Raw genomic sequence first — 22,444 nt, forward strand, 5'->3', positions numbered from 1 at the left:
TAAATTCATTAACCCCGAAAATAAGAAAAGAGACAGAGACGTAACAGTACATATTTATTAAATTTCTCATACAAAACAGAGACAAAGTATGAAGTTGCTGGTTCATTTAGACTGAATTTTTTTTTTTAATTGTTTGCACCCCAATTCTGATTTGTTTAGTAACATCATTTACTCTTAAAATAACAAAACAAAATACAAATCGTTTGCATGAACTGAGCACCTCCAATACAAATCAGCTGACAAGACCTGAAAAAACAAGAGAGAAATATTTTAATTTGCTATCATTTAAATGAAAAAAGAAATAAATAAAAATTATGGATTTAAAAATACCAATAATATCTAAAATCATATATATATATATATATATATATATATATATTAGGGATGTAACGATTCACTCAACTCCCGATACGATTCGATTCACGATACTGGGTTCACGATACGATTTTCTCACGATTTATTTTACAAAATGGGAATGTTGACAAATGACTAAAAAATATTCCTTTATTTTTTTGGGGAAAATACTATACTATTTTCCTTTTATTTTTCATTGTCAAAAGAATCCCTCGATAAACTATTCAAAACAATGCAATTTAACTAAAAATAAATCTTGAATGAAATAAATAAAGGAATAATACAAATGAAGAAGAAACATATTTATTTAACTTCTGGTTCTATAGTAAACAATTCAAAACTGCATAATAGTTATTTTTCTTTTTAAAAGTGCAACTGAAAATGTATTTTGTGCCTTAACAATTAAACTTTAAAAAAAAACAAAAAACAGTGATTTTACTGTATTTACGTCAAATATTTGTTTAGACCAGCAGAGGGCGCTGGTAACCCAGTAGTCGGTTGGCATGCAGATATTCCACCAGTGAAGAAGAGAAGCTATTCTAGCAGACAGAGCTAATAGAAAAATGTGACTTTTACAGATATTCACGTAATATTACAGATATTCTTTTGGTGCTAAAGGAGTAAAGAATAATTTATGAGCATGTTTAACAGTAAATGGCGGCCAGAAAAAAAATAGTAGCAGATTCCGCCTGTCACGTCCGCTTCTGGAAGGATTAATATATATGCTGTTTAAAAAACAGTACTGCGATTCAATTTTCAGAGCATCGATGTGAACCGTGGTACCTATTAATCGATTTTTAACTGCCTTACGATTATTCGTTACATCCCTAATATATATATATATATATATATATATATATATATATATATATATATATATATATATATATATATATATATATATATATATATATATATGTGTGTGTGTGTGTGTCACCTGTGGTTTACTACTTACCAAGGTAATCATCCATGAGAGATCCAATGGCAAACTAAAGAAAGGAAAATGCTGGATTAGTAATCTATGGAAAGTAATTTTGCAGAACGCTACACACTTACTGACAAATGTTTAGATTTTACTACAATGCTCCAAAAAATAAAGTCAACACTTAAACAACACATCCTCCATCACTCGCTCATTTTTACCATGTCTGCATGTTGTCAGAAGTCAGCACTACATGCAGTGTAATCTTATTGCAAGAGCTATGAATGTTTTATTTTTGAAAACATTTAAATTAACCCCCCCCGCAAAAAAAATTAAATAAAAATGCTTATAATTACATCCAACATCTCAATAAATAAAATATTACGTTTAAAAATGATGATAAACAACCCTTACCCTCTCTCTCTCTCTCTTCACACACACAGCAGCAGTGTACCGTACACACCTCTCCTACCTAATATTCAGATGTCTTGCACAACACTATCTTTAAATATTGTTTTAATGGTTGTCCTTTATCTTTAATTAATTTATTTTTGCACTACCTCAGATTACCTGAAACTTCTTTTGCACAAATCTTTAATATTGTTATTTAAGCTGTAGTTCTGTTCATTATTTCATGTTGTAATGGAAGATTTTTGCATTTTTCTTGTTATTAAAAATATTCCTATTAATTTTTTTTTTTTTTTTTAATTCCTTGATTTTAAAAAATAATATCGAGTACAAAATATTTTCCTGAGTATTGGTATCGAGTTGAAAATGTTATTATTGTGACACTGACAACCCTGAGGTATTTCATGTTGGACTAGCGGGAACGATCAAATACACTTCTTTGCATCCCTCTGTGGGACTCCATATCCCACAATGCAATGTGCAAAACTTTTCCAACAGACCCATAGTTTACAGTGGAGACAATTCTTCCTCAATTGAAACCTTTTACATTTGTTTGTGAGTAAATTATCTTCCATTTATTGAAGCTAGCAGCTTTACATGTTTCCTTTACTTTTTGGAGCAGTGTACACAGAAAACCATGATCCAATTTGAGCAACAAACACTTACAATGTCATTCTTGTCCACTCTGGTTCCAACAATCTTCAGTCGAATTTCATCATCTTGCTGAATCACAATGTCCTTTAAAAAACAGCAGAAACATGAAAACCCTTAAAAGTAAATGTAAATGTACATTTCTGTTTTGCTCTTTTATATTTATAATTCAATACTGAATATTAGTGTAAAAATATATATATTTTTACACATGTTAAAAAAACAGAAGTACAAACAAAGAAACGGAAAAAAGTCACATCTGTACCTCGTCAACGGTCTTGTAACAGGGTGGATTAGAATTGGGATCAAACTCCATTTCTGAAGGAATGGACTGCAAAAAATTTATTAAAATCAATATATGTGAAAACAAACCCATTATAATTAAAAATGGTTTAAAAATGAGTGAAATCGTGCTGAGGAGACTCACATGACGAGAGATAAAGCAAGACATGGGACCAATTTCTGTAAATAATCCAACCTAAAAACAGACAAAAAGCATAATCTTAGTCATGACAAAGCACTTTGTTCAAATCTACATGTTAGCTCTCTTAAAGGTTCAGTTTGGTGCATGTGTTATAAAAAAAATCAATTTCCATTACTGGGGATGAATAAAAACATTTGTAACATTTCAAAAATGTTGAAGGTATTTTGCGATTTAAAAAAATGTAAAGAGATTGGGACCTTGAGAGATAATCGCCCTGTGGTGTTATAATTTGAGAAAGAATAAAAATCAAAACGTTTTTAATTAGTATTTTTTTTTACATTGATTACTAGATTTCAGGTGACCTCATTTGAATTCCAGGCGACCCCACATGGGGTCACGAACCTAAGGTTGAAAAACACTGCTGTAATGCGTTTTCTTGTATTTGTATCCTCATTTAATTAACAATGTTTTACTTAATTATGCACATTTTCTTTTCTTTCTTTGTTTAGCATAAATTGTTCTTTTGAGATTTTATAGTATAAGAATAAAGATAATAGTGAGGATTTATCAACAAACATATACAGATAAGGTGTAGAGTGCGTTACCTTGTTCACCTGAGTGACCACAGCATCCACCACCTCTCCTTTGAATGGGCGGAACACGATGGCTTTGTATTTGACTGGATAGAGAACAAAACCTCTGCCAGGCTGGATCATCCCTGCCCCAATGTTATCAATGGTGGTGACTGCTATGACGAAGCCATACCTGAGTGAAAGAAACAAAAAAATAATAATAATACTTTTAATTATTACATGCTATTATCAATATACTGTATGACAATGTTAAACTGTTCAACTATTCTCACTATCTGTCAGTTCTCTTCAGGATCATTTTAACATTAAAAAAAAGAAAGAAAAAGAAATCTCCAGCTATACTGACAGAAAAAAGGCTTAAACGCCCACATCAAAAATATGGTTACCAATATTTTCATTGATTAGGAAGCCTAACAGAGCAACTAAGTGATGAGAAAGAAATTAGATGATAGATAATATTTTTTAGTGTATTATACAGCTGATTTAAGACATGGGTGAAAACTAACCCATTATCATAAGAGATGCTAACAGAAGAATAACAGGAAGAGGAAGGTTACAATTCATAGGATTATTTAGTAAAGGCTCAGTAAGTGTAATTAAACATTAGTAATTGTGAATGTAATTGTAATTTACTTTATGGGGAAATTTAAATTGGAAAAAAAAAAAAACGTCAGTCATCATAATCAAAAATGAGTTGTGATTGTGAACATGGATAATAGAAGAAGTAATTGTGATTGAAAAATGTAATTGACCCCAACCCCGTTTACAGTGGTACAAATAACCATCATTTTTCATTTCACAATTTGTCACTTTAGAACACAAATACGCACTCAGACGTATAAGAAACCATAATTTATTTCACATAAAGCCACTGACTTTCCAGTGCAGGTTCCCTCCACCTCAGTGAAGAGTTTCTGCTTCACTGTATTAAGGAGATTCGGACCAAAATATCTCGGATGTAGAAGGATTTCATGCTCCAAAGAAATCTGTAATCACATTATAACACCACATAAACAACGTTACACACATTTACTCATCCTGTCTATAACAAATCCACAACCCTGCTGGTGGCGGTAAAACTCAAGAGAAAACGAGGCAAACTCACAGCGGTGTCACTTTGAAAACACAGCAAACAATAACACAGAAAAATAAGAATGCTACAACCGGGGCTGGTGTGAATAAAACTGATTGATACTTACGTGATAAAACATGTTATAGACCCGAGATTTGCTAAATTATTATGATTTTTGTGTCCAAAGCGTTTTCCTACTCGTGAAGAACACTTCCGGTGTGTAATAGAATGGCGTCCGGGTCAGGATTTCACATTTTAACAGTCATTTAAAAAAAATCTTCTTTCAATTTTAAAATATAAGCGAAAATACGTGATAGATTTTCTAATATGAATATCTTATTTTTCCAATATTTCTTTAAAAAAAATCTAACATTATTATTATAGTCAGTCTCTGGTAACATCATGCAACCATAACACTGCTCCTGGCGCCGAGTAGAAAAACTACAAGGGGGCGGGTCATACTGCAGGCGTGACTCTATAGTGCTCAATGATTGGTTGGTTTCATTTTGGGTTTACATGGTTTGGTGGAGTAGCAAACACAACTGAAACAAATGTTAAAACGTGACGGAAACTATGCATAAAACAGACGTTCGGACTTTGACAGAGGGCGTTGTTTTGGAAATATAAATGGTGACATTTTAATTATTAATCTCATAACGACTCGACTTGTCTGACTTCCTTGTTCTACACAGTCTGGGGATCTTATTAAAATAAAAACAGAAGAAGTAAACTAATGGCGTGTATTCTTGTCTCTAAGTTGTTTCGTCCCTCTGCGCTCACACGACTGGTAGGTTTTCCATCTGTTGTTTATTTTATGGTATAGTCTCATACTGTGGTTTAACACCTCCGTCCTTCCTTCGTGCAGGTGTCCGTTCGGTGTCGTGGAGCGGCCGTAGGGGTGACCGGGATGCGGAGCTGCTCCTCCAACAATCCTCCGGAGACAGTCAGTCGTTACCCGGTACCCGAGAAACAGGATCTCCCCTCTGATCTGGTGGAGGTGATGGAGGAAGTAGAAGAAAAGGTTTGGATTGGGAAGAAAAGTTGCCTATTTGTGTTTAAAATGTCTAAATCTCTCTTTATGCGATTGTAAAGTTGCGAACTATTTGCAACATTTAACCACAAACCACGTTAAAAAAAGGTATGTGATAATATCTATTTCTTAATTTTTACCAGATTTACGTACAGCAATACTTTAGTATTATATTGTATTCATATGTTGTTGGTTTTTTTGGACAAATATGTCAGTGTTAAATGTAAAATATAAATGTTTTTTTTTCTTTCATTTATGTATTTATTTCGAGCAATTTAATCAATTCAATTTGTAGCCTCCATGGCTAATGACATGATTTGTATTAATATCAATATTGTAGATAGCATAAATGAATAACATTAAATCTTAAAGGTGCAGTCCGCAACACTCAGATCCCTCTCTCCCCTTCTCTCCCCCTGCTCTCTTGCCCTGCTCCCAAACTTTCCAAAGTCCCTCCCTCAGAGGAGCTAACAAGCTAACGTTAGTCCGACAGCAACATCACAGTAATGTAACATGCTCTGTTAAAAGCATATTACTGCAGTGCTTCTCTCTCTCAATATGCACACACTTCAGCAGCAGTAGCAACAACACAGTGTCACTTACAGCAGCCCAAACGGAGGCTGCTGCACACACATGAGCAACACATGCACCACAGAGTTCTAGTGTAACATCTACAAATCAAACAGAATGTAAATCAAGCAGCAGAAAAGTTGCTGATTCCTACTCCTCCAGACCATACACTGTAAAAAAGACAGCGCTACAGCCCCGGAAAATGGGACTGTGAGCAACAGCTGTCAGATAGCCCATCAAACACAATCCTGGCTCTGATTGGTTCTTTTTGCTCGGTCGTGGTGCATTCTGGCAATCTGCCAAAGTCTGCAGGAGCAGCAGCAAGGACTCAATGAGTCTGTTTTTTTTTTCACACAAACTACTAGTTTCATGTAACGCTGTCCTTACATAATGACGGCTTTAGCAAATATCACAAAAAGTCACTTTTATAAGAGTTGCAGACTGCACCTTTAATGTCACGGGTGAAACTAAATATTTAGCTAATATGCATATTCACCGGAATTGGCTTTTATTTTGGTACTTCTGGTGGATTTGCATATTAGCTAAATATTTTCCCTTGACATTCAGATTTAACATTTAGATATTATGATTTTGATTTAGATTTTGATTTAACATTCAATTTTGATTGAACATTTAAAATTTATATTATATTTTTACGACAAAAGAAATATCACAAATTTCACAATTTACATATTGCTGTAAATCTGTTGAACTGTAACATAAGAAAAAAATTCCCACATTTTTTTAAACGTGGTTTTGTTGCTAAATGTTGCAAAAAGTTGCCATTTATATTAGCATGCGTAACTTTATAATCAGCTTCCCATATCTCTTTTCCTTTCAGGGAGGATTTTTACCGAATGTCTTCAAAGCTCTTTCACACAGACCAGGAGAGTTCAGAGCTTTCTTTACATACTACAATGAGTTAATGGACAAGGAGACAGGTGTGTGTCCTCATCAATTTATTACTTTTATCCATATGGAGTCATCTTGTTTTATTTTATTTTATTTTTCAGCTATTGTCATCATAATGGAGTCCTTATGTTTGCCTTTAATGCAGGGTTTTTCAACCTCGCCTGAAACTTGTCGTAATATTTAAAAATACATATATTTTTGAAATTTTATTTATTTATTTTTTTAATTCATTTTGCACAATTAAAAAAAACAATACACAATATCACAGATATAGACATACAGTGCAGGAAGAGGTAAAACAGCTTAAAAATTCAAATTTTCAAATTAAATCACCACCCACAACAACTATATCATATGCTTTCACTATATTTAGTACAAATAAAATGCACTATAAAAATATCTAAGCTTGCACATATGATTACTTTATACACTAATCCTTACTGCTCTGTATTTGTAACACAGTAACAAATATGAAATTAAAAAAAGAAAAGAAAAAGGTCTCTGGAGTCACCAAAAATGTGTGATATAAAATGGGGTCATGACAACAAAAAGGTTGGGAACCACTGCTTTAATAATGTAGTTATTCACACTAGACCAGAGGCAGGCAACTTTTATCACAGCAGGGCCACAAAAATGTGTGTTTGATCAGAGGGCCAACATTCATGACTCAGCATTTCGAATAATGAGCGATCTGAGCTTTAATACAGGAAAGAACAAAACGTTCTTATAGTAATTTTGTGTTTGTTGCTGTCTTACTCATTGTGAGGCATTTTTGTAGTCTTTCTGTGTTTTTCCTGTAAAATATGTTTTTTGCAGTCATATTGTGTATTTGTGCTGCCATTTTGCATTTTTGGAGTAATTTTGTGTATTTCTGTTGGTACTATGGGTTTGCTGAGTCATTTTTTGTGTTTTTCTTGACTTTTTGTGTCTGTTTGTGTACTTTTGTTGTAATTTTCTGTAATTTTGTACATTTTTCTGAGTAATTTAGTGTATTATTGTTGTTTTTTGTTCATCGTAGTAGTTTTGTGTGTTTTTGGAGGCGGCGCGGCAAAGGCGAGGGCCCTTTATTGCCGCTTGCAGCTATAGTTGACTTTGCAATTGTAATTGCCATGGAAATTAACTAAAAATGGAAAGGAAAAGGAAAAAATGTCAGTTATCGTATTTCTCGTTGAATTGTAAATGAACATGGATAATTGGAAACATATTTGTAAATGAAAAATGGAATTGACCCTGGTTATTGGTATGTTATATAATATAATATATAAATGTAAAAATGCAAGATGGATTTTCTATAAAATGTAATGGAAAAGAAACAGTTGCATAAATTAGGAGGAAAAAAGTGTTGCATGTACTTGAAACCTTCTGAACCTCTAATTACCGTAAAGTGAAAACGTAAAAATGTAGTATTTAAGAAGTGCTTTTTAAACTGGTAGCCCTTCAAACTATACCTATGAAGTAGCTCACAGTTACAGAAAGGTTGGTGACCCCTGGACGACATTAACTACTGTTGTGTACGTTTCATTGTGTAATAGTTTTTTTTTAAATCATTTTAAACTTGTTGTTCTCTTATTGACTTTCCAGGAGGTTTAACTAAAGCAGATCGTGAGCTGATTGTTGTGGCAACCAGTATCCACAACAAATGTCTTTACTGTGTGGTATCCCACAGTGCACTGCACCGAATTTACTCCAAGAAACCCACGCTCTCTGATCAGGTGATACCAAGTAGTGTCATGTGTATTTATTGTTTGTGACACAGTTGTATTGAGGTATTCTTTGTGCTCTCCCAGGTTGTTGTAAACTATAAGAATGCAGACCTCACTGTGAGGGAGCGCGCCATGCTGGACTTTGCTATGGCCGTGTGTCGTAGCGACACCATCACGGAGAAGCATTTTCAAGCGCTGGAGGAGGTTGGCTTTGACCGTGAGGATGCCTGGGACATCGCTGCCATCGCTGCCTTCTTTGCCATGTCCAACCGTCTCGCCCACCTCACAGATATGAGTCCTAACAAAGAGTTTTACAACATGGGCCGTGTCCCACGAGACAAACATAAGGAGAAAACAGGGGACGACAAATAATTAAAAAAAATTAAAAAGTGTTAGTGAGAAAAGGATACTCTCACCTGTGACGTGCTTGCACTGGAATCACTGAGCCTGTGTCAGGGTTGGGGTCAATTATAATTGTAATTGCATAATAGAGAAATGAATCACAATTAACGCAACTGTAACTGTAATTGAAAAAACCTGTTGTAATCATAATTGAATTGTGATTGAGTTCAGATAACTGACTTTATAATTGTAATTGCATGGAAATTGTGTTAAAACTACAGTTTGATTAAAACGCAAAACTGAGGAAGCAAGTTAAAGTCCTAAGGCTTACACATATGTAGTTAACAATTCTTAAAATGTGTTTCCCCACTACATTACCGTTCTCTTGAGTATCATTTCATTATTTTTAGATAAATTGAGATTGAGGGGTATAGTGACAGAAAAAAGAGTCAGACGCCCACACAGAAGACATGAATACCAATATTTTTATGGATTATGAAGCCTAACAAGGCTACCAAGAGAAAGAGACAAATTGGATGAAAGATAATATTTTTTAGTGTATTTTATAGCTGATTTAAAAACATGGTTGTCATAAGAGATGCTAACACAAGAGGAAGGTTAAGTTTTATTGGGTCATTTATTAAAGACTCAGTAATTTTGATTAATTGTAATTGCATCTTATTAATTGAAAACATAATTGTAATTGACTTTCAGGGGGAAAATTATCATTAGGGTCTGCAGGCCAGGATGGTTAATGTAATAGCTTTTATTTACTATATTAGGGTCTGAAGTCCCAGAATGGGACAAAGGAACCTCGTGTTTTTGCTTTTATTTACTATTATTATTCCAACATTGCCTTTGATTGCTAATGTGATCACCTGATCATGCCCCAACTTTCACCAAAATTGGCATGCACCTTGTTGCTAGATGTTGCGAAAAGTTGCTCTTTATTTTAGCACGCGTAACTTTAAAAAAGGGCACCACTTAAGAGTCTGTAAGGCTGTCCCATTTGTTTTGAGTCACGAACCACTTCATCAACCAGTTTTAGGGCGTGGCCAGCTGACGAGTCTTTGCACTTAGTGGCATACGTCATTAATACAAGCCTCGAACCTTTTAACACATGGGGGAAAGGCGTCTACACCCCGGCCTGATGGTTTTGATGGGAATGTTACAAATTGAAGGTTCAGAGCAACTATGAATGCTTATCAATTCACATTTATCGATTCAGATGTAGACCTGAGGCACTGGAAACAATCTTAAATCTATCTATCAATAATAAAATGTGTTCTTGTCGTGTCATCAGCTAATTGACTTATTCATTTGTGATTGTCTATATCTAATCCTTTAATATCTAAATTTTCAACAGCTTTAGCTAATAACTGCCTTTGCAGTAAATAACAGAGGTGAGATGCAGCATTCTTGTCGAATACCTCTTTCTACCCTGAATCTGGGGTATGTACCTTCAGAGAGGGACACAGTTGTTAATGTCAGTGCGTATCATCGTGATCATATCCAGAAATGAATTACCAAACCCAAAACATCTAAGTGTATCAACAATAAAAGCATGTTCCACTGAATCAAATGCCTTTTGGACATCCAAAAACAACATGAAACCATCATCCTTGACTACGTGATTGTACTCAATAAGGTCCAAAACCAGGCAGATGTTGATATGACACTCACTGACTGGATTATTTTTCTCTTATTTCTTCTTTTGTTATATATATATATATATATATATATATATATATATATATAAATAAATTTCCATGGGATTTTACAGGAATTTATGACAATTATTGAGAACAAACAGGTTACATAGACCATATCAGAAATGTTATGTAGGAGGATACAGTTTACCATTGTCTTGAGTTAAACAAACCATTTTCATGCAAGTACAATAGGAAGAGGCCAGTGCCTGAAAGGATTTTGCGCTGGACTTTTTTTTGTCATCAAATAATAGTTTTTTTTACTTCACATTTATTGTTATTTTATTTTTTGTGAAAGAATTGATTGTTGTACTGCACTGTTTGTGCTTGAAGATCAATCATTGGTACCACTGCCGCTCTTTTTGCCCCTGAGATTTTCTGTTAAAAAGGTGTTTTGAAAATTTTTCAATGGTTTTTGTAAAGTTGTACTTACAGCAAAAATGCGTAAGATTAGATTAAAAATACACCAAATCAATCCCATGCTGGGGACTTTACCTGCATGAACACCTGGCATTGCATCTGTAAAACAGCTCATGGAGCACTTTGTTTGTAAAAAGATCTCTGATTGGCTGAAAAAGAGCGTCACACTCCTTAATTTCTAAAGCTTGATAGAGCCAAGAGAAGGAGCAGAGGTCCAGTGTCCTGTGACTCAAAGAGTGCCACGAAGGGCTGAAAACAAACAAAATACAGACCCCAGTATGACAATAAGTTGCAGTCGTGTAAAGAGCTTTTAAGTAAATAAATACAATAAAAACATATAAAAGTGCTAAATTGTAGAATGTTCTTACAGGCCTTTTCCTCCTGCATACATACAGAGGAATTCATCTGATATTCACTCACACAGCATTGGTAAACCATGTTAAAGTGAATCAACAGATGGAATCAAAGGTCATTTCTCTGGTCCTGTCCTCTTCTAGTTGTTGCCATGATAATATATTATTGGTCTCTGCCTGCTCATGCGCTGTTACACATTCTCATTAAAGCATTACTAATGACCCCCATGTGTCCTATCACTGCTAAAGGGAGACAACAGGCTCCAGACCAAACTAAATCATGGTGTTAGCTGCTCCACATACAAAAGGCTGTGCATAGAGGAATAGAACAGAGAAAGTAATGCTTTTACATTCCCCCATGTGCTCTATAAATGACTGGTGAATCAATATAAGGTTTTACTGATGTCTGGAGGAGCTGATCAGTGTGTCTTTACACTCCTGAGGATTAAATTAGTCATGACACAAGGCACACTTCTAATACTGCTGCCACACAGACTGCTGTGGAGGCAGCGGTGCATAGACATTACGACAGAAAGAGGTACTTTTCAATCTCTACGTAGAATTATTTGTTGAATTTTGAACCCATTTCCAAAATGTTTAATTCTTTAAAAACGTCACACCTGTCGCTATGATTGGTGCTTGAATATATTTAAAATGCTGTTTTTACCACTCGACGCATTATCTCCACACCCACATGCTTGAATATTTCAGTTTTTTGGCTACAATGCTTAATGAAGATGATATAATAGTGATAATAATAATAATAATAATAATAATAATAATAATAATAATAATAATAAAGAATAATACAATGAGAATACCAGTAACTACAATATAAAATATTAATAATAATACAATAATATGAGAATATAATGATATTTATAAGAATAGCAATAACAATAATACAGTAGCAGTGCAATATACAATAATAATAATAATCGTCCAATGCAATGAATACCCTTAAATAATGTTGTCAATAAAGAACTTGAGCACATCTGAACGTTTTCTAGGTTCCTTTTGTTCTATTTATATCTATCTGTCTGTCTGTCTGTCTGTCTGTCTGTCTGTCTGTCTGTCTGTCTGTCATTTGAGTCCTGGAGATTCACTACATGAGTGTGGTAAATTTCTGGTGGGGGGGGGGGGGGGGTTACTTTATTTATTTTATTATTTATGTTTTGCAAGTTTTGGTCCTCTTAAATTCTGGCCCACCTAAAATCCAGTAGGTGGCGGTAATGAACGTTTTAGTTTGCCAACTGTCATAAAACCCAAGAAGAAGAAGAAGAAGAACTTTTCCAACATGGCGTCAAGGCAGAACCAATCTAAAGCATGGCTATATTTCAGTCGAAAAGATTATATCGGGGCTACTTGCAACACTTGCAAGGCTTACATTTCGACAAAGGGAGGAACTACTTCCAATATGTTGAAACATCTTTTAACCCGGCATGCAATTAATTTGCGGAAATGTACGGTTTTTGATACGCTACTTGGGGACGGTGAGTCTCATCCATGGAGAAGCAGAAGCGGAGCTAACATCTCAGCGTCATCAGCTTTACATGTCGAAGGTAACGATAAACTCCTCCAGGTCCTGTATATTGTGTTTATGCTAGCGATAAGTGAAGCTCCTTTCACCATATAAATACTGTCTATCTATTTAGATGAAGATGATGACCGCCAGAGTAATGCTAGCTCAGGGACCGGCTACAATGGTGCAGAGGCGACAGTGGGTAGCTGCCGCGCACCGTTAGCATCCCCTTTAGCAACCCCTTTCATCAAGGCAGGGACGATGAAACTGACAGAGGCGAGGATAGACGAATGTCACAGAGCAGTAACCAGGTTTGTGGTGAAGGGTTTACACCCTTTGGCCACAGTAGATGCCCCTGAATTTCGGTAGGTTATTTTTCTGTTTTCTGTTCAGGTGAAAGCTAGAATTATGGAAGTTGTATGTTGTTTTAACCAGTAGTTATGTATCATTGTCCCCATGTTTTCTATAGGGAGATGATAAAGACTGTCAACTCAAAATACCATGCCCCAAACAGAGACGCGTTAACAAACCGTCTGATCCCTGCTTGGTATGGTGTTGAAAAGAGCAATCTGATCTCCGACTTGAAACATGTCTCAAAAGCAGCTATCACAGCTGATGGTTGGACCAGTTCTAGTCAAGATCATTACCTCACTGTAACATTACACTACGTCAGGGAAGGTCAGAAAAAAGATAAGGTCCTCAAAACCATGGCAGTGTACGAATCTCAGACAGGGACAGCTGTGGCAGAGGAGATGGAGGGGATCCTGGAGGAGTTTGGAGTAAAAGAGAAGGTGGTGGCTGCCACAGTGGATGATGTAGCTGTGAAAAAGCTGGACATTATCAAGTTTCCATGTTTTGCTCACACACTCAACCTTGGAGCTCAGAGGCTGTACAACTGCAGCACAATTTCCAAATGGACAGCGAGGGTTCGTTCTGTGATCGTATGGATGAGGAGATCCCGCATGGCTAAAGTAGTCCTTAAAGAGAAGCAACAACTCTTCGGTAAGTAAAGACTTAAGTACAAAAGTCAGAGTTTGTCATTTTAACATTTATATGAACAGATTAGAATCATTTAAAATGATAAATTGATGAAAATATAATATTGTTTATACTAATCTCTGCATGTTTTTGTGCATGTTTGTCTTTCAGGGCTGCCCCAGCACATGCTTCTTTTAGATGTGAGGACAAGATGGAACTCTCTGTTTTTGATGATTGAGCGTTTCAGTGAGCAATTTCCAGCCATCCAAGCTGCAGCTATAGACCCACGTCTAAGGAAACCTATGGAGAAAGACAAGTTAGTGGTGTTTGGAAAAAAATTGGACATGGTAAAGTAAAACCATTAACTCTTTCAGTGCCATTGATATAATATTATGTCATTTCAAATCCATACGCTGAGTGTCATTGATGTAATATTATGTCAATTACGGTTTTTCACGGAGATTACTAAAAGACATCCTGGCGGAGGTCCCTCATCAATATCTGAGCTGTAATGTGATGTAGTGACCAATTGTGCCCTGAAGGTGGTAGCAGTGCACCTTTGGATGAGAAATTAGCCACTGATGCTACCATTAGCTAAGGAGGGAGAAGCAGGGATGAGGGAAATTATGGTGCTACGGAGTGATATTGTGAAGTATCCAGCAGCTCACAGCTCCACATACTAACACAGAACATGTGTGGACCTGAGTGGATTATTGATACGGTTGCGATTGTGAGATAAATACAGTAAGTAAAACATTCAACTGTGAGCCAGATAGTAAAATAATAGGTGACATGTAGGTGGCAGCTGCGCACCTTTAGATGAACTCACCTGTGATGGGCAGAGCTCAGAGGAAGAGGAAAGGCGTTTACAAGACGGAAAATGGCGCTACGAGAGTTGATGCTGAAGTTCCCAGCAACTCACAGCAGCGCACACTTGACCAGAGCATGTGTGGAACCTAAGTGGACTATTGAGTGTGGCAGTGGTGAGATAAAACAACCAAAAATCAGGGCAAGCGGTGAGACTCCATGTCTGGGAGGAGGAGGAAGTTGCGTGTGTGGAGACTGACGGGGGGAGAGACTTGGAGGAAGGCTATAATACAGGAAGCAAACCATTCAATTCTGATCCAGATAGCAAAATAATGATCATTTTGCCATCAAAAGCCCAGTCTCAGAGTTGTTTTTGTAGTTTTATAGAAGGAAACCAATGTTGAGGTATCACTAAAGCAAAAAAAAAAATGCTTCAAAGTCACTAATAGATTTTTTCAGAAAAAGATGTTTTTCTCAGCTTTTTGTCGCAAACTGGTGATTTGTGTGAAACTTTCCTCTATTCAACTGCTGATTACAGAAGAACAAAACAAGCTAGAAACAATGTCAGATGTCAGATTGTACAAAATATTCTGTGGGTCTTTAAAAATCAGTCAAAATGCTCAAAAACAGCTGGCACTGAGGGGGGAAAGAAATTCTGAAAGTGGCTGGCACTGAAACAGTTAATAAACGGTTTGTTTTTGTTGTGTTTCTGTTGCAGGCTGGATAAAATTAGTAATCAGGACCTAAGGAAGGCAGAGGAGTTTGTGTTACTGATGCGGATGCTTTATACATCCACACTTGCAGTCTCCAGTGAAAAAAGTCCGACCTGTGGCCAGATACTGCCCATCCTTTTGAAGCTGCGCAAACATTACACCAAGCAGGCAGACGACTCTGCATTCACCAGGAGCATCAAGGAGAACATTTTGAATGATCTCTCCAATTGTTACCAGGTGAAGTGACTGACATTTGATGTTCATTCTGTGACAAGTAATCATATACAATGTTTTCTTATTTAATCATATTTCCCTAAATTTGTGTTGGTTGTCCTCCATTGTAAACTTCAGGATGCTAATATCCAGGCATTCCTGGAGGAAGCCACTGTGTTAGACCCCAGATTCAAATCCAATGTGGACAACACTGACATCTGGGACAGAGTGAGTGCAGCAGCAGTAGCAGCAAACACACCCGCAGCTGCAGCAGAGGAGGTATTCACATTTGGAAATGACTTTGATTGCAGGACATTTCTGTAGGGAGAACTTTTCTTCTCACTTTGTTCTTACACTGTGAATTTATTTTTCAGCTGTCAGAGTGGGGAGAGACACGGAGGCAGGCAGAAAAAACGGTCAAGGTTGAGGAAGAAGATGACTATGTAAGTTTTGCTTATTGTGCTGAATGATGATAGATAGCATGTAATGTAAACCTAAGACTGAACCTTATGGTTATGTCCTTTATTTCAGACTCCACCCATGAAGCAGAAGAAGACAGCCCTTGAGGAACTTTTTGAAGAAGAGGACAGTGAGCTTTTGTCCGTGCTGCAGAAGCCCCCTGTCTCCATAATCCAAAAAGTGAATCAAGAAGTCCAACTATATAGAAGCCTTCCTCCTATCCCAACCAAAGACAGCGCCACCCTCTGGTGGTGGATGAAGAGGGACACATTGCCAATGATGTCAGCTTTAGCTGAGAAATATCTCTGTGTCCAAGCATCTTCAACACCATCTGAAAGGGTGTTCTCCACAGCTGGAGACACCCTAAGTCTAGAACGATCTCGCATTCTTCCTGAAAAGGCAAACATGCTAATTTTTCTGCACAAAAATACTTAATATTCCACATTTCATAAGTGCAGTTGTACTTACTTTTGCTTAATATGTTCAATTTTACAAAATAGTTATTTATTTGTTTGAATTAGTTTTGAATCAAGTTGTTCAAGTTCAAAAGGAATGAATATTCTCAAATAATTGTAGCCAAAGTGTCATATATTGTATATATTATCTAGTTAAAACAATCTATACCTGGTGAATTAAAAGAGCTGATATCCCTGCAAGAAATTGAATAGACTAAGATAAGTATTAAAGCAAACAAATCAATTTGTATTATTTAAGTCCCTCACCCAATGAGAATCGGTAAGGAACCGAATCAATAAGCAGTATCGATAATAGAATCGGAATCGTTAAATTCTTATTTACCATCCCAAACTACAAGTCTCTGGATTCTATTATTTGGGATTTTCCCCCATTCTTCCTTGCAAAAAGCTTCCAGTTCTGCAGTATTCTTGGGTCGTCTTGTATGCACAGCTCTTTTAAGATCTACCCACAGCTTTTTACTGATTAAGTGTGGAGGCTGTGAAGGCCATTCCAAAACCTTCAGCTTGTGTTTCTTGAGGTAGTCCATGATGGATTTTGAGGTATGTTTAGGATCATTATCCTGTTGTAGAAGCCATCTTCTTTTCAGCTTCTTAAAAGATGCTGAGATTTGCTGGTATTTAATGGACGCCATTTTTCCCTTTACCCGAGCAATGCTTCCTGTCCCGCTGGCTGCAACACAACCCCAAAAAACAACCATATTTAACAGTTGGCATGGTGTTCTTTTCATGAACTTTTCATCAGGCTTCTGTAGATGTTCTGCTGCATTATTTTGACATTGTATTTTATGATGAGGATACGGGTAAGGTTTCCTTCTGCAGACCCTTCCATGAAGGTCTTGTTTGTGCAGGTATCACCACCTGCACACCACCATTCCTGAGTCAGCTAAATCTTCCTGCAGGTTTTTCAAAGTCAAATGTGGGTTTTGATTTACCTTTCTGACCAGCCTACGAGCTGTTCTCTCAGGGTTTCCTTGGTCTTCCAGATCTCATCTTGACCTGCACAGTTCCCCTCACCTGCCATCTCTTTATTATACCTCACACTGAGGAAACTGCAAGCTCAAAACACTTTGCTATCTTCTTCTAGGCCTACCCGGCATTGTGGGCATCAATGACTTTCATTTTTTCTTTTCTTGTCTTACACTGCTTCTTAGAGGAACCCATTGTTGCTGAGTGTTTGCACAAGGTTTGTGGAGTCGCTGTGTTAAAGAAACCCTGAAGTTGGCACCAGCTGGTACTCCATAATGACAATTGTTGACACATGCTTCAGGACTAATGAACTGGTAAAGGTCTGAGAATCTGACACTTTGAAACAATCAGGGTGCCCTGACTTTTACACATGCCAAAATGATGATTTTATTTTTGTAATTTTGTTCACTTTATAAAATAAAATGTAACTATGCATTAATGTTTTCTGATGTCTTTTTTCCCATATACCAGCGAGACTATAAATATAATTTTTTTTATAAAATATGCTGTTTTTAAAGGGGTACCCTGACTGTATATACATACATGCATATACTGTATATGTTATCTCATTTTTTTTTATTAACATAGCACACATTGATGAGGAAAAATAATAATTTTAACCCTCCTATTATCCTTGGGGTCAATTTGACTCCAATCAATGTTAATTATTGCTTTGTATTTTATGACCTTTCCTAATTTGATGGGTACAATTGATTAAGCAGAAAATGATCATGATTGGGGGGAGACAAGTCACAAGACTGAGGAATATTTGTGTATACGTGGCGTGTGAAAATGTCCTCGAGGAAAAAGTTTACAGTCAGTGAGGTTTTGGAACTGCTCTTTCACAGTTGCAAGGAAGGTCATAACATCATCTCAACCAATTTTGTTCATAGTCTTGTGGTCATTAATGTCAGTACATCTGAGAAGATTTGGATGAAAACTATTCAATTAAAACTAATTCTAATTTAAAAGTTTGGACTAATGGTGGCGCTAGAGAACAGAACAAGGTTTTTTTTTATTTTTATATCGAGGGGTTATTTATGTATTCAACTAATAAACAACATAAAAACTTGGTCAACAATTTTCTGAAAATCATTTTCTGGAGGCAAATATCCCTGGGGTCAGATTGACAAAACTATAATATAATAAAAACTATATTATGACTAAATGCAAACCAGTATTTGTTCTTGTCTTATGATAAAAAAATATTGCCCTCTTATTTTAAACATCAAAATATGTTTTTTATCTATTTCCTGTTGACAAAGTTAAATACTGACTTTAGTCAACTAAATACGCAATAGATTAAACTACTTTTTCTTGTACTAAGTTACCACTTCCATGACATATATCACTTCTAATTGGCTGATATAAAACTATCCCCCCCGCCCGCCATTCCTTTCACATTACATTACCGATTGGACACTACATTAGTTCTGCTTGATTTTAATCTTTAAAAGCATTTACATCTCACAAAAATATTATGAGCATCACTATTTTAAGGCTTGACCTTCCCCCTCAACTGAGAAGCTCTATTCATTTACGAGCCTTACCTTCACAACAGAATATGAACACGCAGAATGGATGAACTGCATGAACTTCAACTGAACGAGCAGCACATATGGGACATTAGCAAGTGCAAAGGTGTTGGGATGAGACCATTAATGTGTCAGTTGTTGTTAAGACCAACAGAACACGGATGAGTTCCATCCGTGGGATTATATTGCCTCAGTGTTTTGCATTAGGGGAAATTTAAAGGTATAAAACATGCATGTGTGTGAGTGAAGAATATTAATAACTTTTCTTTCCAGGGTTATCTGTTTCTTTACGCTACTGGCTGAAAAATATTATTGTAGTACTATTGTATTTAATATACTTTTTTTTGATCAAAGAGTTCATAAAATATGTTGGGGAAACAAATTAGAAACATGTTACTGGTTTCATATATGAGCAAAACATGCTGTTTCACTTCATACTTTTTGCCATACATTTAGACTATTTTCACACTGCAAATCAATTCTAATTTTTTTGCCCACATTTGACATGTATCTGATATTTTCATGTCTATGTGAACAGTACTTATTATATTACACGTATTATCAGTGCCACACATATGCCGAGATGAGAGATTTACTTCAGTCAACACAGTGCATGTCTGCGTGCACATGGAGTAGCTCAGGACATGCGGGTCACTTCATGGTCGCATTTTGTTCTTACTCCAAAATGATAGAAGACGCATTTAATGTGTAACATATGAAAAAACACATACCGTATTTTTCGGACTATAAGGCGCACTTAAAATCCTTTAATTTTCTCAAAAATCGACAGTGCGCCTTAAAATCAGGTGCGCTTTATATATGAAATTATCTACTGTGCTTCAACATACTGAACTGAAAAAGTGAGTCTATTGTTCTGTATTTTATGTGTTAAACCTGAACAATGTTGAGTTATTGGTAATGAGTTGAATAAAGTTTGACTTATCTGACTATTTTATTTTGCTTAATGCGTCTTAATAATAATAATAATAATAATAATGATAATAACTAGAACTGCAAGCAGTTATGAAAGGCGGCCAAGCCTTCCAGCGCGACTCGGACCCCAGGTTTTGCGGAGCCCGTGGGAGTACGTCATGAAGGATGACGGGCTCGTGGCGAGCGTCAGGACACAGGCCAACGTGCCATTTGCTGTGAACAGGTGGATGTGAAGTTGTGGAAGATGTGGACTTAAAGCGTGAAAGTTACAGGCCAAAATGCATTTGCACCCTTTATAGCGCCACCTAGTGGTACACTCAAAAAGTCTCTGGTCTTTGGAGAGAGCAGACGTGTTTTTCATTCGCCCCGATAACACGACCTTGGCTACAGCTGGCTACAGCTGGCTACAGCTGAACAGCCTGAAAAATTGGGCCCAAGACTGAAGGAAAATGGTGAAAAAACCGCAGGGAGGCCCTTCAGAACCCAATTTGGGTTTGGAAGAGGTCAAGGAGATGATATGCGAGGGTCTACGAAACCTATCTGCCGAGATAAAGTAGTTGGAGAAGACGCTGGAAAACTCACTGGAAAAACTACAAAGCGAAGCAAAGGTACTGAAAGAAAAGAATGAAAGAAATGCTGAAGAGATAAAATTGTTGAACGCCAGGGTTGAACAGCTGGAACAAAAGGAAAGAGAGAAAGATGTCATCATCACAGGCCTAAAGATAAAACCCAGGAGCTACGCGAGTGACGAAGAAACAAAATCGATTGAACAACAGGTCATTGACTACCTGGAGTCGAAGGACATTGTCCTGAACCCTGACATGTAGAGACAAAACAAGCTGCAAACTTGTGTGTCCAAAAGAGACATTCCCGAGTGGTGACATTATGGATGAAAAGGGAAAAAAAAAAACCAAAAAAAAACTTCCAAAAAACTTCGAAAGAGGAACTGTTCTTGAACTGGAGGAATGCTAACAACGTCTGGCAGGGAACAAGGCCAACATGAACAACGATAGAGAGGAAGAGGAATAAAAACAAGACAACACTGACTACAGATGAGAATACACAAAAAAGGACTGTTCAGAACAACTCAAGAATGTTTGACCAGAGAGACATGTAAACCCATGTAAATTTGCAATGGTAAAACAGGGGACGGGACCCAGATAAGCAAACTGCTTCTCTCGTCTCCTTTTTCGGCATGTACAAAAAATGTAAAAAAAAAAAAAAGTGAATGTAACCATGTCGGAAATAAACTGAATAAATAAAAAATAAATAAAATAAACTTTTTGTTATAGGTGGTCTGTGTGCTCTTCTATGATTACCCTGTAAATTTCACAGCCCTCAACATAATATTTCAGTTGAAATAAAGGTTTGTTTATTTATATGTTATGTAGTAATAAGCCACGCCCACTTTGACCAATCGCAATTGACTTCAAGATACGGTCCCAGGAGCGACCCTAGGTCATACCCACCAAATTTGGTAATAATCGATCAATCCATTTATGAGATATACATTTCTCATATTTGCAGCGGCCCCTAGTGGCGTAAATTATTAAAATATTGCTTATACCCTTACAGTCACATGCCAACCAAGGATCACAGATTTGGTGTTGTTAGCATTTATTTTTACCGAGATATGCAACAGTTATGCATTTTTATAGTTAGCTAGTAAAATTTGCTCTAATTATTCGCGCATATTTTGAGCCAACAAAATTATTTTATCAACTTTAGATCAAGTCCAACTGAAGACTCTACGTGCCAAGTTTCACGCTGATTGGACAAAACCCCAAGGAGGATTTCGAAAAAGTAAGTTTTCCAATTACCTGGGCGTGGCCATGCCCAGGTAATTCAGTGCTATTCAAGGAATCTGTGAATATGAAGGTTTTAAATTTGCAACAAACGGTGTGGGAGTTATTGGCCAAAACACGTTGACCTTTGTTATAGCGCCACCTGCTGGCGGATATAGGTGAATTTTTGCATCCAAGGTCCCCTGGGGGTTTTGGACCCAACCACCAAAGGGCACCGCCCTACCTTGCACGGTTTATTCTGCAGCACCAGTTTTACCAACGGAACTATAAAAGGTAACAATTATAATAATAAAAATAATAATAATAATAACGATTACAATAGGGTTCCTAGCACCGCTGGTCCTAGGAACCGCGTATGCTTACATTCGCGGTTCCCTGTCCCCGCGTGCTTGGCCCCCTAATAATAATATCGTCTAAACACGACAAGGACTCAAATACATATTCAGTATTTTATTCAAAGATAACTTTAAAACCTGAGTGTTTTTGTTCCACATAAATATAACTTAGTTTCCTCTTATAGCAACATTAAGGTTGATGTTGTTTGTGGCTCCTCTACTCTATTTAACATAAAGCT

General features: G+C 36.5%; 3 protein-coding genes across 4 annotated transcripts; 2 read left to right on the top strand and 1 right to left on the bottom strand.

Annotated features, from left to right (window-relative positions):
- Positions 1-41: 41 nt before the first annotated feature.
- Positions 42-4,656, bottom strand: polr2g (RNA polymerase II subunit G). Its single transcript, XM_028458989.1, has 8 exons — positions 4,552-4,656; positions 4,229-4,338; positions 3,365-3,524; positions 2,763-2,813; positions 2,601-2,666; positions 2,351-2,422; positions 1,310-1,343; positions 42-246 (listed from the first exon to the last, which is right to left on the bottom strand). Exons 1-8 carry the CDS (start codon positions 4,561-4,563, stop codon positions 233-235), a joined length of 519 nt encoding a protein of 172 aa, XP_028314790.1. The 5' UTR covers positions 4,564-4,656; the 3' UTR covers positions 42-232.
- Positions 4,657-4,945: 289 nt separating this feature from the next.
- Positions 4,946-10,278, top strand: LOC114470665 (uncharacterized). The gene is made up of 5 exons (XM_028458988.1): positions 4,946-5,211; positions 5,290-5,445; positions 6,866-6,965; positions 8,518-8,648; positions 8,724-10,278. The coding sequence occupies exons 1-5, from the start codon at positions 5,158-5,160 to the stop codon at positions 9,009-9,011; spliced, it is 729 nt and encodes a 242-aa protein (XP_028314789.1). The 5' UTR covers positions 4,946-5,157; the 3' UTR covers positions 9,012-10,278.
- Positions 10,279-12,740: 2,462 nt separating this feature from the next.
- Positions 12,741-18,036, top strand: LOC114470663 (zinc finger BED domain-containing protein 4-like). 2 transcript variants are annotated; one of them, XM_028458984.1, is made up of 8 exons: positions 12,741-13,025; positions 13,119-13,350; positions 13,455-13,987; positions 14,135-14,279; positions 15,489-15,720; positions 15,835-15,975; positions 16,071-16,139; positions 16,228-18,036. In XM_028458984.1, the coding sequence occupies exons 1-8, from the start codon at positions 12,761-12,763 to the stop codon at positions 16,588-16,590; spliced, it is 1,980 nt and encodes a 659-aa protein (XP_028314785.1). In that variant the 5' UTR covers positions 12,741-12,760; the 3' UTR covers positions 16,591-18,036. The 2 variants fall into 2 exon arrangements, with proteins under 2 accessions (XP_028314785.1, XP_028314787.1); XM_028458986.1 differs by having other exon boundaries at positions 12,741-13,350.
- The last annotated feature ends 4,408 nt before the right edge of the window (positions 18,037-22,444 follow it).

Source organism: Gouania willdenowi, chromosome 10 (genome assembly GCF_900634775.1).
Source record: "Gouania willdenowi chromosome 10, fGouWil2.1, whole genome shotgun sequence".
Classification (NCBI taxonomy): domain Eukaryota; kingdom Metazoa; phylum Chordata; class Actinopteri; order Blenniiformes; family Gobiesocidae; genus Gouania; species Gouania willdenowi.